At 43.4% G+C, this 17,988-nt stretch overlaps 1 protein-coding gene across 1 annotated transcript; it reads left to right on the top strand.

The window, feature by feature from the left end:
• The first annotated feature begins 323 nt into the window (after positions 1–323).
• FUT4 (fucosyltransferase 4) lies at positions 324–6,659 on the top strand. Its single transcript, XM_046638240.1, is given in 4 exon segments — positions 324–360; positions 452–643; positions 774–877; positions 879–6,659. Coding segments are annotated over 4 exon segments (1,803 nt in total). The 3' UTR covers positions 2,349–6,659.
• Positions 6,660–17,988: the final 11,329 nt, after the last annotated feature.

Here is a 17,988-nt window from a genome sequence, read left to right on the forward strand (position 1 = left end):
TAAGCTAGTTCTTAAGTGCTTAGTAAAATTCACAGTGATTCATTTATTCGTTCATTCATCTCACTGAACAGGCAGGAAGTTCTTAGAGGACAAAGGGCTCAAGAGCCATATCTTTATCTTTGGTTTAGGAGTCCTCCAGCCCTAGTACAAAGAATGCTATGAGCTGGCAGCCAGAAGTGTTCAGTGAGGGAGAGAAGGAAAAGAACTCGTTTTGATCGCTCAGAAAACATTTTCTTCTTCTCTATCCTCTGCTGGGGCGGTAGGCAAAGGAAATGTTCTTCCGACAGTTGGGTCTATCTGCCTTGAAAACTTGATTTCACAAAATGCACAACCTTGCGCCGCGGGGGCCCGACTGCACAAGTAGCCTGTCTCAGCGGGTCACGAGCTCACCGTCACCCACGCGGTGGCGGCGCCTCTGCCCGCAGCCTCTCGGGCTCCCTCCCTCCGGCAGGCGTCGCTGGCCGTAGCCGGGCCCTAAGGAAGGAAGCGGACTCTGACTCCGATCCTCCATCCCGCCAGGAGCCTCGGCACCCCCGGCCCGCCTTCCTTCCGTGCCTGCGCCTGCTATCTCGCCGCCGCAGCCTTTGGAGGGTCTCGCGCCCCTGCCCGCGCCCAGGGATGAACCGGGCCCTCACTCTGGAAGGCGAGGGTTCGGGCCACCGCGATTGAGATCCGGGGCAGCTGGGAGGGAGCTCCGGGCGGGCCCGGGCGCAAGGCCAGGGCAATGGGCGCGTGCCCAAAGGCCCGGGCCCCCTGAGACGTGATCGGAGTAGTGGGTGGGGAGCCCGGGGGGCGCGCTGGAGGGGGTGGGGAGTGGGCGGAGGCGCAGCAGGAAACGACCTGGGCCTGGCCGGGCCGGTCGGGCCGGGGGCGCAGTTTAGGGGAGTGACGGGGCGGCGCCGGGCTGGGCTGCCCAGCCGGCTCACCTCACCCTGGCGGCGCGCCCCGCGGGGACTCGCGGGGAGGGGAGCCAGACCCGAGGGCCTTTGGATTCCGGGTCCGCCCTCTCCCGCTCCAGGGCCAGCGGCGAGCGGCAACGACGGCCAGAGCCGCAGCGGCAGCATGAGAGCGGACGCCGCTGCTCCACGCCTGCGGACACGCAGCGAGCGGCGGGGGCTCTGCCTGCGCACGCCATGGGGGCGCAGTGGGGCCGGAGGGCTGCCTGGCCACGCGGGCTGCGCAGAGGCGGGGGGCTGCCGCGGACCGTCTCGGCGCTGGCGGCCGCCGGCCTGCTGTGCACCGCTCTGGTCGCCTACGCCTCCTTGGGGCTGCTGCCGCCGCTGTCCTGGTCATCCTCCGCCCCGCCGCGGCCGGTGGGCGTGCTGCTGTGGTGGGAGCCCTTCCGGAGGCGCGACAGCGCCGCGAGGCCGCCCCCCGACTGCTGGCTGCGCTTCAACATCAGCGGCTGCCGCCTGCTCACCGATCGTGCTGCCTACGGGGAGGCCCAGGCTGTGCTTTTCCATCACCGAGACCTCGTGAAGGGACCTCCCGACTGGCCCCCGCCCTGGGGCGCCCAGGTGCGCACGGCAGAGGAGCTGGAGCTGCGGGTGTTCGACGACGAGGAGGAAGCGGCAGCCGCGGCTAACGAAGCCCTGGCCGCCTCAGGCCCCAGGCCCCCGGGCCAGCGCTGGGTGTGGATGAACTTCGAGTCGCCTTCCCACTCCCCGGGGCTGCGAAGGCTGGCCGCTAACCTCTTCAACTGGACGCTCTCCTACCGGGCGGACTCAGACGTTTTCGTTCCATATGGCTACCTCTACCCCAGGACTCATCCTAGCGAGCAGCCGCCAGGCTTGGCCCCACCGCTGGCCCGGAAACGGGGGCTGGTGGCCTGGGTGGTGAGCAACTGGGATGAGCGCCAGGCCCGGGTCCGCTACTACCACCAGCTAAGCCAGCACGTGCCCGTGGACGTTTTCGGCAAGGGCGGACCTGGGCGGCCGGTGCCGGACATTGGGCTCCTGCACACGGTGGCCCGCTACAAGTTCTACCTGGCCTTCGAGAACTCGCAGCACCTGGATTATATCACTGAGAAGCTCTGGCGCAACTCGTTGCTGGCCGGGGCGGTGCCAGTGGTGCTGGGCCCCGACCGTGCCAATTACGAGCGCTTCGTGCCCCGCGGTGCCTTCATCCACGTAGACGACTTCCCTAGTGCCTCGTCCCTGGCCGCCTACCTGCTCTTCCTCGACCGAAACCCGGCTGTCTACCGCCGCTACTTCTACTGGCGCCGAAGCTACGCCGTGCACATCACCTCCTTTTGGGACGAGCCTTGGTGCCGGGCCTGCCAGGCAGTGCAGATGGCTGGGGACCGGCCCAAGAGCGTGCGCAACTTGGCTCGCTGGTTTGAGCGGTGAAGCCATCCTCCCCTGCGTGTAACCCGGGGAGGCCAAGTCGTCAGCGTTTTGATCCTCTGCCGTGCATCTGTCTCCTTGACTGTCGAATCACGTGACTAAGTTTTCCAAACACCCGTTTTTACACTATGGGAAAAAAGTGATTTACCCGTTAATGTTATTAGCACAAAGACGGGATGAGGAGGATCCCGGATTCTCAAGCCTTTTGCACACCTAGAAGTTGGGCTCCCTCTGCTGTTGGTGGGCATCAGTGTTCAGGGGTGAAGAAAGGGGCCCTTTCTCACCCTGTAACCAGTGCAGAGGTGAAGTAGTTTAGTTACAAGAAGACTGTTGAGTCAGTTACTCTGAATTGCCTCATCTCCCACAGGCCATATTTGTGGCCTGTGCTGAGTCCAAACCCTATACACGCTGCTCCTCCACTCCACGTTTCACTGGGCCAACTGCAGCAAACCCCTGGTTTTAGAAAGAGCCTTGCTGCTGGATAGTGGAAGATCCCTAAGTGGATCTTTCTCTTTGTTGGTTGAATTCCTCAAAGACTCAGCTCCTAAGAAAGGTGGAGGGGGTGGTCCGCAAATCCATTGATTGTTCCTTAACAAGTGCTGTTTGTTCCCCTGCCCTAGGAACGGAAACAAGATGCTGGATTGTCCTTGGAGAAGAGTAGGGTGAATATATAGGTGTACGTCGCTTTACACAAATGTATTCCTGAAAAGCTGCTTTTAAATCAAATCCCAAATTCACTGCTTGAGAAGATTTCAGTATTCAATGGAACCCTATGGAGAATCCCTTTACAATGTGAATAATCATCTCCTAATTTATTCCTTCTGCGTCTATGTTTTTCTGTATCCTGGATTTTTTTTAAAAGCGTTTAAAATTACAGATGTGAAAATAAAGCAGAAGCAACATTCTTCTCCCCTCTTGCCAAAGAACCAGCCTGTGTTTACAAACAGAAGAAAAAGAAATGAGTTTTTGGAAGTAAGGACCAGAATTTAAACTGGAATGTCAGTCTTCCCGGGGTGCTGGCATTACCTGTCTGCAGAACAATGAAAGGGATTGTACCGTATTATGGTATCATGCAAAAGGAAAAAAGTTTCATGGTGTCTGTTAATGGTGGTTTTTGTTTCTGTCACTTTTTAGTTAAATGTTTAGTTTGTTAGGGAGTGGAACTAAATTAGTGCCTGCAATGAACTTTGTCTTTTGTTAAAGGCTAAATCTGCCATTCTTTCTGGGGCCAGTAGCTTCCCCTCCTAGTCTGCATAGTAGTGATATATCTTCACATTTCTAGTGCCCTTGAGACTGTGCCATGGGACCTACTTTGAAAATCTATGCATTGACTTTAAAAGTCCTTGAATGAACAGCATATGAAATAGATGTTACCATGTGTCTGTTCTGTGCCAAACAATGGGCTTGGGGTGCCAGGAAAGACACAAAAACGTGTGAGGCAAGGTCCTCTCTCTGAAGCTCCTATGGTCTACCACTGCCAACAAGTAAATAGTGACCTTTGATAAATCAATTGGCAGAAGCTGTTTGTTTCAAGTGACGTTCCTTAAGTAAGATGACAGTAAATCAATTATTAGAAAGCCAGTTGATTTAAAGCTTGAAATAATGGAGGTTTTTCCCCCTCTATTTATTATAATAACGACCTTCAGTGACTGATTATTATGGGTAGGGTCCAAGATTAGTTAGGTTTTTACAGAATTCTGCTGTAAACAGTGATTTTGCCTTTGATTAGTACGATTAGCTGAATCAGAAAGTGAGTTTATCTCTGTGTGCATTTGTTACAGACTCACTTGAAAAGCTCAGGAAAATCTAGGTGCTTCAATGCTCCGTTTTCCTTGAAAGGAGAAATTAAAATCCCTGGATAAAATTTCTTTATTAAAATATTATAGCATGGCAGAATTACAAAGTAGCAGCCATCCAATAAAGAAAAAGGAAAAATTCTAATCTTAAAACAAGTATTTATGACATTTGGCCAATGATCTTGGTGTTATCAGGAATCTACATGGGGAAGTAGGATTTAGGGTTTTGCAGGTAATCTGGCTTAGATTTGAATTCCAGCTGTGTGACCTGGGGCAAATTAGTGGTAACCCTGAGCCTCAGCTTCCTTATCTAAAATAGGGAAGGAAAATAAAATACTTCACAGCTCATGTGAGCATTTCAGGAAATAAAATAAGTCAAGGTCCCTGACACATACCTGTCACTCAATTGGTGAGAGATTTTTTTTTCCTTCTTTCCTTGCAGTGATTTCAGGGTCTCTCCATATCCATTTGTATGTCAAAAATTAAATCTCAAGGTATGTTACAGACTAGATATGAAATAAAAAGGAACGGGCCTCATGTCATGTATTTCAAATGAGTCCCTAAAGCTAACCCATATTATTTCAGGGATCATCATTGCCATTTAGGTTGAGCTTGAATTTGCAGACTAGGAAGAAGCACCTTTGCTTTCTTTGGAAAAAAAAAATTGTTTGTTTTTGTTGTCATATTGTTAAATAATTATCTATTATTTTACTAATGCTCTTCTTACTATTGTCTATTTAAAACTAACCACGTATTTATTGAATATTTAGCATGAGGAAGATATAATTGCATTTTTTTACATGCAATTTTTTTGAGTCTGGAACAAACAGAATTTTTTTAGACTAGTTCATCAAAGGGCAAGAGAAATGTGGCAATGGCTCCTTTTATGTTATTTTATTTTTCATCTCATTCTAAATTGAGCAGGTTAAAATTTCATATACATTAGTATAAAGATGCATATAAATGCATCATATATTTCAAAATGTATTTCGTATGATTGTCATGCCCTTCCTTTAAGACATAAACTTTTCTTTCAAATTTATTACAAATTTAATATTTTTAGCACTTGATGACTAATTACTTGAGTGCAGCTTGAATGCTATTTGCGTCAGGAAGAGTGTCTGACTTGCTGTCAGTATTCACAGGTGCTTTTCAGTTTCCAAGCCCTTCCCTGGCAGTAATTTAGGGGAAACAGGGTGGCTTTAACAGAAAGAGCTTGTCGTTTGGAGTCAGAACCAGGGTTCTTGGCTCTGCCGCTTTCTGCCCCTGTGGCCCTGATTAAGCAAGTTACTGACACTCTCTAAATTTAAGCTTCCTCCTTTATTATGCATGAATGTACCTGCAAAACAAGGATTAAATGTGATGATGTATGCCAAGGTGCTTTGTACATTGTAAAGTGCTGTACAGTTCAGGATGTTCTACATTTTCAAGGCTCTAGAGGAAGGGTGGGCAAACGTTTCTGTAAAGGGCCAGAGAATAAATATTTCAGGCTTTGCAGGCTGTAAAGTTTCTGCTACCACTACTCAACTTAGTGCTATAGCACACAAGCAGCCCTTGACAATACATACACAAAGGAATTGCCTGGGTTTGGCCCAAGGGCCATAGTTTGTCTACTCTGTTCTAGACTTTTAGAGATGTAAGGAATTTGAGAACCTACCTGAGGGGGTTTCTTAGAAAGGATTTAAGAATTGGAATTTAAGAATTTTGGAGGCCGATATTCCTGGATTCCTAAACCAGCTTTGCAACATTTCCTAATTGTCTTATCTTGGCAAATTATTTCAGCTCTCTGTGTTTTGATATTCTCATCTCTAATTGAAGGTAATCATATATAATTTATAGAAGTGTTGGGAGAATTAGGTAAGACATTTAAAGTACTCAGGACAGCGCCTGGCACGTAGGAGGCATCTGGAAAATGTTAACTGTAATTATCACCAGCCTATTTTACAGAGAAAGGAGCTGAGGTCCAGACACATTGAAGGACTCGCCTAAGATTTCAGTAGCAGCAGCAGAAGCAGCCACGTTGTACAAGTCATAACCGATTTCAGCCTGTCACTTGAACTGCAAAATGAGGGGGGTTGGACAAAAGCATCCCCTGGGACCTTCTAGTTCCACTTGCCGTCATTCTGCTAACTGGCACCCTAGGGCTTAAAGAACTCATTCCCCTCCCACTGTGCCTTCCTTACAGTCTGGAAATGACTTACTGCACGGCAGCGGTAAACTGGCAGAAAACCAGGCACCAGAGAGGGAGATTCTGATTTAGCACTAAAAAAAATATATATATATATATATACACACATATATATTCATTATATATTATATACACTTAATATAATATACATATTAAAGTGTCATATGCCTTAGATATCAGGGAAAGGAGCCAAGTTCTTGGTGATTAGTATGGTGAATAATTGCATTGAATACATTTCAAGTCATTCTTGGATGTGTCTCAGGGACTTTTATGGTACACATTCGTATAACAAGTCAAGTATTTATGTACACATGTTCAGATTATTTTGACAAAATGATTAAAGTAATGAGATGGAAAACGAGTCTTTGTTTATAATGTATATTCCCCCAGGCACTAATGTGTTCAACCATGACACATGGGATGTTTCTTGGTCAAGGGGTCTCTGAAGTTCATTGATTCTAGATTGGTAACTGAAATGTGATGCCTTTGCCTCCTCTGAGAGGTCAGGTCCAGTTCAGCTGGTCTCTTGTCTTTCTTGCCCGGCTTTTTCCCTTTAACCTGGTGACTCATGTCCAAGGCCACGAGAATTCGACTCCTTTCTCTCAGTCTAGTTTATTTTACTAAGTGCTGTGATGCCCTCTGTACTGGCTCTAGCTCCTGTTCACTAAATTACATAGTGCCATTTTTTAAAGAGGTGGAATAAAGACTGGGAACATGATGGTGGGCAGAGGCATCTTTCCTCTTAACAGCCGATGCTCAAATCATTGAAAGGGGAAAATATGAAGATGAAAAAAACACAATATTGTCTCTGCTTTCCCTCCTCCAGCACACATACACTGACATGCTCATTGAAGTACAGATTCTGAAAAATGACAGTGGCCAGCTGAGGGTGGGACCAGGGGTGACAAGTAAAGAGGATTCAATAATGAATGAGTGAAAAGAAAAGTGCGTGATAAAGCAGAACAGGTGGTGAATATAGATGGGGAGTGAAGAGAAAAAAGGGAAAAAGAAAGCCACTGGGGTAAACGAGTTCAAAGTGTTTGAGGAGAAAGTGAGAAGATCAGAGAGACGAAAGGGAGGGAAGATAAGGGTCAGATGACAATGAAAGAGGGAGGATAGAGGAGGAATGTATGCACAGAGAAAGAGGGAATAGTGTAAAATCCACCACTCAATGCCACTTTCCTGAAAAGAAACCTTTGTTCCAGCTTGAAATGCAGCATCTGTTGGCAAATGGGGAGTGAAATCAAGAAGTCTGAACTCACTGACAGGGAAGGTCAGGAACTTAACAAGGAATAAACTAACCTTTCAGCCAAAATGTAAAACTGTCCCTTGATTCATTACAACAGATTCTTGAATTCTTATGACTACTTCTTTTTCACCTCGGAAAAATCACATTCATTGCAGGGTTTTTTTCATTTCTAGTTGGCATACTTCAACTATACTAAGATCCACTTTTAGAGAAATTTATATTTTTTTACATAGCCATAATCACCAATTGACTCTTTCGAAGAAGAGAAGAGTCAAAGGAAAACATGTGAGGCACTTGGTACATTTAGTACACTTATTAGTGTCCTGTGGACCCCATCAAAAAATTATTTCAAGTGCGTTATACAGAACTGGATTTTTGAGATAGTTGAATGTTTAGTCAGTAATGTTTTTAAAAATTACTGAATCTTGGGGCTGGCCCTGTGGCCAAGTGGTTAAGTTCACGCGCTCTGCTGCAGGCGGCCCAGTGTTTCATTGGTTCAAATCCTGGGCGCGGACATGGCACTGCTCATCCAACTATGCTGAGGCAGCGTCCCACATGCCACAACTAGAAGGACCCACAACGGAGAATATACAACTGTGTACCGGGGGCGCTTTGGGGAGAAAAAGGAAAAAAATAAAATCTTTAAAAAAAAATTACTGAATCTTACCTAAATACACTAAAAAATAATGCCGCATTAGACCATGAGTGCAAAAACTCTTAATCTGAATTATTTTATTAGCCTTGAGCTAACATCTGTGCCAATCTCCTCTATTTTATAGGTGGGTGACTGCCACAGCTTGGCCAACGAGTGGTGCAGGTCTGTGCCCAGGATCCGAACCTGGGCTGCCAAAGCAGAGCATGCTGAACTTAACCACTAAGCCATGGGGCTGGCTCCTAAATTACTTTTTTTTTTGGTGAGGAAGATTTGCTCCGAACTAACATCTGTTGCCAATGTTCCTCTTCTTTTGCTTGAGGAAGATTAGCCCTGGGCTGACATCTGTACCTTCCTCTATTTTGTATGTGGGTCACTGCCACAGCATGGCTTGATGAGTGGTGAAGCTTTACCCCCAGGATCTGAACCTGCAAACCCAGGCTGGCAAAGCAGTATGTGCCAGACTTAACCACTACACCATGGGGCTGGGCCCCTGAAGTAGTTTAAAAGGGGGAGAAGTGGACTATTCAACAACGTTTAACACATATTTCTTGAGTGCCTTCTATGTATTAGGACTTGGAGATGTAAATAAAACTAAGGCAAGGACTCTGCACTCAAAACTGTTATGTTCTAGTGGGAGAAACAGACATGTTGACAAATAACCCTAAGATGTGAGTATTGTCATAATAAAGGTATGTCATAGAAAAATGTATTAGATCATGTATAGAATCACAGAATTTAAGGGAAAAAGAGCAAACTCTCAGTAGGAGGCCCAGAGGGGTCAGGAATGAACTTCCTTCATCACAAACTAAATCTTAATGTTCTTTCTGAAAAATACACATACGACAGCCTCTGGTCTCAATACTTGTCTCTCTGATTATTTTCACTAATACTACAGTTAAAAATAAATGTCGTTATTAAGCATCACCTGCAACACAATGAATCTCTATAGGGATTTTACTCTCCTAGCAACTAGGAACACCTGCCCTCACCCTATGACTTTTCTTGTTCTCATAATGTTAGGCAAACATTTTAGAAATCTCTGTTCCACTACCTGAAACGTCATCTGAAATCCAATTAAGCACAACCATCTTAGTCACCAAACAGAAATACTTTTAGATAGAAATGAGTCTTATCTAATGATTTATCAAATCCTCCTTCTTTGGGAAGTACAAATTTGTGGCTTTTAAACAAGGGTTCTTTGTCAAAAATTGCAGTTCACTAATATTTGTTGTTTATTAATTTCCTGCTATATGCAGGGTGCCTTACATATATATATTTTTCCTCTTTATATTAAAGGCATTGTTGTAGGCAGCCTCTAAGATGGATCCCCATTTGTTCTGGCCTCCAGCTACCCCCTTAAGGAATTATCTCCCCTTGAGTTTGGCCTGGATTTGGTGACTCGTTTCTAATGAAAAGAATCTGGCAGAAGTGAAAGGCTGAAGCTTCTGAGATAAAGTTATAAAAGGCCTGGTTTTCCATCTTGCGGGCCCTTTCTTGCTCTCTAGCTTGCTCACTCTGAGAGAAGCTGACTGTCATGTGAGCTGCCCTGGGGCCAACTCCCGTGCGGAACTGAAGCCTCCGTCGATCTGCTCCACAGGAACTGAGTCCTGCCAAATAGATGACTGAGCTGGGAAGCAATTGTCCCCAGTTGAGCCTTCAGATGAGCCCCCAGACCTGGCTGACCGCTTAACTGCCACCTCATGAGAGTCCTTGAGTCAGAGTCCCCAGGTGAGCCACGCGTGGATTCCTGACCCACAGAACCTGTGAGATAATAAATGTCTGTTGTTTTAGGGTTTGTATGCGAGTATTAGTTATGCAACAATAGACAACTAATGCATGCATTATCCCCATTTTAGAGAGTAGATTAATCATCTACAATCATGCCATGAATTCTGTCATGAGCCGGAATTCTAACGTACGCCCATTTGATTCCAAATCTTTCTTTCATTATAGTAGTCTGTCATTATGTCTAAGTTGTGCAATAACTGTGATGTAGCCTCTCTGTCCTAGTTGACGTACGTTTTGCTAATCTTCAGCTGTTTAGATGGGCAATCTTCTTAACTACTCTGAATTTGGATTTTCTCATCTATAAAATACGGGGGCACCTATCTAGCACTGGCTTACCAGGAAGCTTACTGGGACCTCAATGTCTGGACTTTTGGAAAGAAGGAGGAGCCAGGACTGGGAAGGGCTTAGACAAGGTCAGGTGATTCACTAAGGGGAATGCTTTGGATGGTTACCAGCGCTCTTACCATTAACTTGGATGGTTACCATTAGCTCTTATCTGCAAGAGACTAGAGACCTCAAGAAGGGCCAGTATCAAGTTAACAACCACTGTGATCTTGTGGGCCAAGTACAAGAGTCTCCAGGTGGACATCCTTTGGCCAGATGGGCAGCAGCAACCTGGCTGTTTCAGATGGTCAGTCCATGTGGTTTAAAGCAGGATCACAGCCACAGCTTAGAAGTGCAGGAAATGGGGTCCTGTCCCTGGGAGGGTGAGGTTGGCAAGAGCTGGAAAAGATTCTAGGTCTTCTGAGAAGAGCCGGGGAAGGAGAGGCTAGAAAACATAACAGCTCAGTGGGTCCCTCTGGAGCCAGGTTCCTCATCATGTCACTGGCCTTCTAGTTCTCTGTGTTCTGTGACAGAAGGACAGGGAATACTGGTAACATGAAGAAATAGTACTGGCTGTAGAGTGACATTGATATGGAGCAATGGGCTCGCTCTGCTTGCCGCGATTTGAGACAATTAATCATAACGAATTAGGGATCGAGAAAGGAAGTTTAATTGGTTTAGATTAGCTGACAAATTGAAAGATGCATGACTAATTTGTCTCAAAACCCATCTTCAAGGATTCCAGAATTTTGAGGCAGTTATTCAAGGGAAAATGGGCAGTAAGGAGAGGGTCCAGGGATGTTGGTCTCCAGGAGTGACGGGCTCCAGGCATCACATTGTTCCATTCTTCTGTCAGCTGTGATGGATGCCTCGTAGATGTGTTTCCTGCCTGTGGTCGGCCTGTTCCTGGAGAGAAGCTCATAGAACAAAGTTTTAATTTATCAAGCTATGGGGGAATACATACATAAGCAGAGGCCATAAATCAGGAGAGCATGTTAATTTTTTTAGAGTACATGCAGAGCAGCAAGTAGTCATACAGAGAGGGGCTGGGGCCATTTAACGTAACAAAATGGCCTCACTTATGCTCACGTACAATATGGAACCACAGCCATTGATTTCACCTCCCAACTTATTGCAGCCATGGCCCTGAATTGTCTCAGATGCCCCAGTTTACAATATTTTGTAATGAATGCATATTTATCTTCATGTCCCAGTTTTAAGTTTTAAAATGCATCACCAACACTTTGGAGGGCAGCCTCCCTGCTCATGGGTTGGTGATTGAAGGTTTATGCCATCTGTGGGGGATACCCCAATCCAATCAGGACAAAATCCATTTGTCTGTGAGTGAATGGGGAGGGGAGGTGTGTGCAGGTTGGGGGGCCAGGAAGAGGTTGCTGAGTTGCCCACTGGGGGCTTCTGATTATTTCTTTGCTTTTAGAGAACCAGAAGTTTAGGGACTGAAAAAGAAAATGTACTATATTTAAGAGACGCTCTCTTGGATTTAACCTGAAAAATTCTAATAACACTAAAAAAAAGTTTTGCAAAGGAATTTAGTAGCTATCTACAGCATTCTGATCTAAATATTATTGACACAGTGTGGATTCATGTTTGTCTCCTTAAGTGTGCTTCTCTAAAACTGGAACGCTAGAATGTTTCTGTTCCCTCTTAAATATCAGCTCTTTCCTGTCTTGTAACAGTGTCGTTACTCTGGAATCATGTTCAGATCTAAGGCTTCTTTGTTCCAGAATTATGTTTCCATTATTAATAGATTTATATCACTTAAACTACAGGTAAACAGAAATAGCAAGAAGCTATGATAAAATTTGGGCCATAGTTATTCCAATTACTAGAACTCAAAATTATTACACTGACTTTCAATACTATTTTAATAACAACAGCTTGACAATTGGTTGCTTTTATTTTCATACTATATTATGTGCATATTTGTAGTTATTATTTACATGACTTGAATTGTATGTTGTACCAACCTACTAAATTTAAAAGATATTTGGAAGAAACCATTATTATGCCAAAAGTAGATGTTAAAAGTACCTTTTATTTTTAGCTTGTTCCTCCATGTGTAGTTAATGATTTAATTTATTCATTTTTGTTTCATCTATCTAAGTCTAGCTCTTTCCTCAACTAATTATTGAAGTATAGTCTATTGCCCTCCTCTCCTTCTCCCCATTCCTGTCCCTTCTCCTTTTCTTCAATGCAGAGTAGGCAGAATTATAGTTATATTTCAGTTATTTGACATTATACTTGAGATTAAATCTGGGTTTATGGAACCATGATCAAATTGGAAGTATATGGTAACTTTGGCTAGTCTGATTTGCCTGGTCATCTGGATATTGCGTAAGTGATGAGACCAGTATTTCCTGAATGGTGCTGCCATGTAGGTGATCCATAGCCAACCAGTGCTAAAGTATGTGAGTCCCTTCCAACCTGGTATGTATTATCTTCTACAGCTGTTATAATCTAACTTAATCTGTATAAATTTCATACTGAAAACAGGGAGTGGTGGTGGGATAACTAGAAATCCAAATCTGTCAGTGAGTCAATCAGATTTACTAATGCACAAGGGTCACAGAGACACAGTGCAGAGTTCTCAGCGAGCTTTTTACATGCTTATTTTATAAGCTTTATCTATCCATCCATAATCATCCATCCACATCCATCCAAGAATCCAGCCAGCCATTCACTTAATCAACATATATTTACACATAATAGGTATTATGCTAGATTCTGGGGACACAGAGGTGAGAAACATGATCCCTGCCCTCAAGGAGATCATAGTCGAGAAGCAGACTCAGACAAATGAAGCAACAATTTTCAAGTGGCTTCATTAGAGTCATGGCAGAGGAATGGAGTGTAATGGGGGCATAGATGACAGGTGTCTAATTCAGCATGGCTGTCAAGAGCGAGAGGAGATTAGGAAATGGCGTCCCTGAGCTAGAAGAGATGTTTGGGTGAATGTTAAGTCTTTAAGTATGAAGAGAAGTTACCAGTACTCCTTAGAGGTGAGTATAAGAGAGATGCATTTGGCTAAAGCCCATACATGTAAGAGACTATGGTAAATTAGAGGAACTGTATGTCATTCTGGACTAGAAGACAAGGGTGTGCTTGGGGCAAGAGTAGGAGGTGAGAGGATTCTGGAGAGAAAAGCAGGGTCTCATCATGAAGAGCTCTGAAAATGAGGCTAAGAATTTTGGACTATTTGCTAAAAGTGAGGGGAACCATTGAAAGATTCAGAATAAATACCAAATAGGAGACACGACCTTCGCCACTGCTTTCTCTCTTTACAGACTTTTGAGCAGAGATCCATCTCAGGTATTCAGCTCACCATGCCCATTTGCATGTCTGAAGCCTAGTGAAATTTAATCAGCTCAGTTTCTGATTCTGATGGGGCAGCACTGCCAAGGCCATTCCAGGATCTAGGAATCAGGTCTTGTGGTCAAGTTTTATCATTCTCAAAACCTTCCTCACGCTTTTGCACACAGCTTCTCTCACCACCCCCATCTCTTGACATCCACTGATAAGTTTTCTATTGCTGTATTTTGCTTTTTCTAAAATGTCATAAATGAATCTGAGCAGTTTGTTCCCTTCCAATCTGGCTCTTTTGCTTAACATAATTTGAGACTCTTCAATATTGTTGCATGTATCAGTAGTTCCTTCCTTTTTATTGCTGAATAATATTCCATTAAATCTTCATGTATTCTGTATATGAGTTCTTTATCATATATATATTTAATAGACTTTATATTTTAGAGCAGTTTTAGGGTCACAGCAAAATTGAGAGGAAGGTACAGAGATTTCCCGCATACCTCCTACCCCCACACATGCATACTTTCTCTCATTATCAATATCCCCCACCAGAGTGGTACATTTACTACAGTGACAGATCATAATCACCCAAAGTCTATAGTTTACATTAGGGTGTACTCTTGAAGTTGTACATCTTAGGGGTTTGGACAAATGAATAATGATGTGTATTCACCATTATAGTTTCATACAGAGTAGTTTCATTGCCTTAATAATCCTCTCTGCTCCAAGTTTTTGTTCCTCCTGCCCCTCAGTCCCTGGAAACCACTGATCTTTTTACTGTCTCCCTAGTTTCGCCTCTTCTGGAGTGCGATATAGTTGGAATTATACACTATGTAGCCTTTTCAGAGTGGTTTCTTCCACTTAGTAATATGCATTTAAGTCTCCTTCATGTCTTTTAATGGCTTGATACCTCATTTCTTTTTAGCATTGAATAATATTCTATTGTCTGGATGTGCCACAGTTTATCCATTCACCTACTGAAGGACATCTTAGATGCTTCCAGGTTTTGGCAATTACGAATACAGCTTTTATAAACATCCGTGTGCAGGTTTTTGTGGGGACACAAGTTTTCAACTCCTTTGCGTAAATACCACCGAGTGCAATTGCTGGACCATATGGTAAGAGTTCAATTATTTACGTTTATACCTTGAACTGTGCCACTTAATCATATTCTCTCAGGTTTTTACGTCCTAAGAAATAAGAAGAAATTATTATTTTATTGTTGTCTTAGTGGCTACCGCCACATTCTTGTTCTTCTTTGTTGTCATTTAAAGGTCGACAATACTATCCTTTCACTTGAAGTACAGAAAGGAAATGGTTCAAGATATTCTTACCCAGGGGACTACAATGGCCAACATGCCAACTGCAAGTATTGGTATCCTTAGCTTTCAGTCAATACTACTGTTTTGGGTCAGGACACTCAGGAAGCCTAGAGTAGATTCTTCCATACAAATAAACAAGCGCATCCTGTTATTCCTTTATTAAAAAGGATGGATATGAGATTACGATGATTAATTCATAGTAGCACAGGCAGCTTTGCTCTTTAAGTCTCAATCTGTAAAGCAAATCAGTAAGACTGACAACTAAATTCTTCTTTCTTTCCACTTAGCCATGTATCTATTCGAATTTTCAGGGCATAAACACTTTGCCTGTGGTATTTTCTGAATTACACTTTTTAAATGAGCATTTATTCATCACGCTCCATACATAATTGAACAGAAAATCTTTAGTAGTTCAGATGCCATTTTAAAAGTTTCTAATTACAAGCCCTTTGCTCCTTTGTTTTTATACTTTTGCATATTTATTCTCTCCACCAGTCTTAACAGATAAACTCCCCTTGAAGCCAAAAGAAATGAATGTCTTTATTCATTACATGTGTCTTATTCTATCTGAAAGGACTTTATTTGCCAGTAATCCTCTGGAATAATAAAGTTTTAAAATTTTTTTCATTATTTCATAATAAAATAATCAAAAGTATTATATAGCACTCTTGGAAATTAGTCCTACTCTACTCCATTCCTTCTTAAAAGATTTATCAACGTTCTTTATTGCCCAGTAATTCTATAAACGTGTAGCACAGACCTTAAACCACAATAATTTGGACATCAACTTAGGCAATCTGCCATTCTGCTTGAAATTCCATTTGCATTCTCTTGGGCTTAGGGATATGATATCTTGCTTTATTTATTAAGTATACTAGCCTAGGACCTACAATCTAGGCAGTGAGCAAGTTAACCTAAGTAAGCAGGATTCAAGTTTATTTCTGTGTATCATAATGCAGGAGGGTAATGATTTTGTCTTACTTTAGTATTCTGCTTTCATAATTGCTAAACTTGCTGAGTCATTTGAGAAACATGATTAGAGAGTTGCAATGAAAGTTCTTTATGGAAAAATGTGAAGTAATAGGACAATATAAATCAGCAAAGAAAAAGCTAAGGGGAATTTTCTCACCGTCTTCAAGCATCTTCAATCATCCAACAAATATTTTGTCGAGTGCTGGGCCCTGATTAATCGCTGGGGAAAAAATAGCAAATACACAAAGTTCAAGTCCTCATTGTGGAATCATATGGAGGGAATAGAAAAAGTAACCAAATAAATGAAATAATTTTCTATGACACATGAGGGCTCGTTGTTCAGAACGATATCCAGCATCTTTTATCTTTGCAGGGGCCCAAATAAGAGAAAATGGGCTTTGAACCATGGGGTAGGAAAGAAGTTCCTTTAACATGGAGGGGACATGGGGTTCCACTAAGGGGGAAAGGGAGCACAGAGAAAGTGACTTTATCAAACCTGCTATGTGGCCATCTAAGCTGGGTACTTTCCAGTGTACGTCATCCCGTATTGCAAACACAACACTTCCTGTGAGTTAAGTTTTATGATCCCCATTTTATAGATAACTAGTTTTCAAACAAAATTGTATGTGGAGGCCCAGTATATGAAACAGATTAGAGCAGAGCAGTCCTGGCGGAGCTGGGGTGCTTTGTTAGGGCCTCACCCACTGCTCCCCTCACCCGCCCCTCCGAGGAACTTCCCCTCCATAACGAAGCTCCATTGTGCCCCAGGAACTGTCTCTTTGCCTAGTGAATAGATATATATACATATTTTAAGTTATTTAAAGAGTTGGGAGTTTTATTATCTTATGAGGTCTTGAGGTAGACTTTTAAAAAAATTATTTTATTGAGGTCATGTTGGCTTATATATCGTGTAAATTTCAGGTGTACTTATTATATTTCAGCTTCTGTATAGACTGCATTGTGCTCACCACCAATAGTCTAGTTTTTATCTGTCACCATACATATATGCCCCTTTACCCCTTTTGCCCTCTCCCCGCCCTCTTCCCTTCTTGTAACCCTGAATCTGTTCTCTTCATCTGTGTGTTTGTATGTTTATCTTCCACAGATGAGTGAAGTCATACAATATTTATCTGTCTCTGTCTGGCTTATTTCACTTAGCATAGTACCTTCAAGGTCCAACCATGTGGTTGCAAATGGCACAATTTTGTCTTTTTTTACGGCTGAGCAGTATTCCATCATATATATATATACATATACTGCATCTTCTTTATCCATTCATCTGTTGATGGGCACTTGGGTTGCTTCCAAGCCTTGACTATTGTGAATAACGCTGTGATGAACAGGGGTGCGTCTTTTACCATAGCACCAGGCTAAAACAAGATTAGACTCGGTTACTTGGAATCTTAGCAAATTTGAGTTCTATCACTGTAAGAAATCACAGCTATCATGACCCCCTTTGGGGAGACCTGACTTTGACCATCAAGTCTGAAACTAGGGCATTTTGGGGGCATGGTTATTTGAGGCATGAGTTCGGTAAGGAAGTTAGTGGAGCTGAATCCAGTGGACGTACAGGAGGCTTATGTTCTCAATTCTTCAGGTTGAAGTCAACAGCTCTAAACTTTGTAAAGGTCAGGCCAGTTTGTTATGGACTCCTGGTAATGCTCCTTTACATTATAGAGTTGCTAATGAATTATATCCTTCCATCTCAACCTCCAGACTGAAAAAGTCAAAAGCTTTAATTGAGGGGCCAGCTCAGTGGTGTAGTGGTTAAGTTTACATGCTTTGCTTTGGCAGCCTGGTGTTCATGGGTTCAGATCCTGGACTCAGACCTACATACTGCTTTGCTCATCAAGACATGCTGGGCAGTGTCCCACAAACAAAATAGAGGAAGATTGGCACAGATGTTAGCTCAGGGACAATCTTCCTCACCAAAAAAAAAAAAGAAAAAAAGGCTTTAATTGAGTCTTTACTAGAGTCATAAATTTGCAGCCCTTCTTTGGAGTAACGAAGTGAGCAGCCAATGTT

The sequence above is a fragment of the Equus quagga genome, chromosome 14, assembly GCF_021613505.1.
Source record: "Equus quagga isolate Etosha38 chromosome 14, UCLA_HA_Equagga_1.0, whole genome shotgun sequence".
Classification (NCBI taxonomy): Eukaryota; Metazoa; Chordata; class Mammalia; order Perissodactyla; family Equidae; genus Equus; species Equus quagga.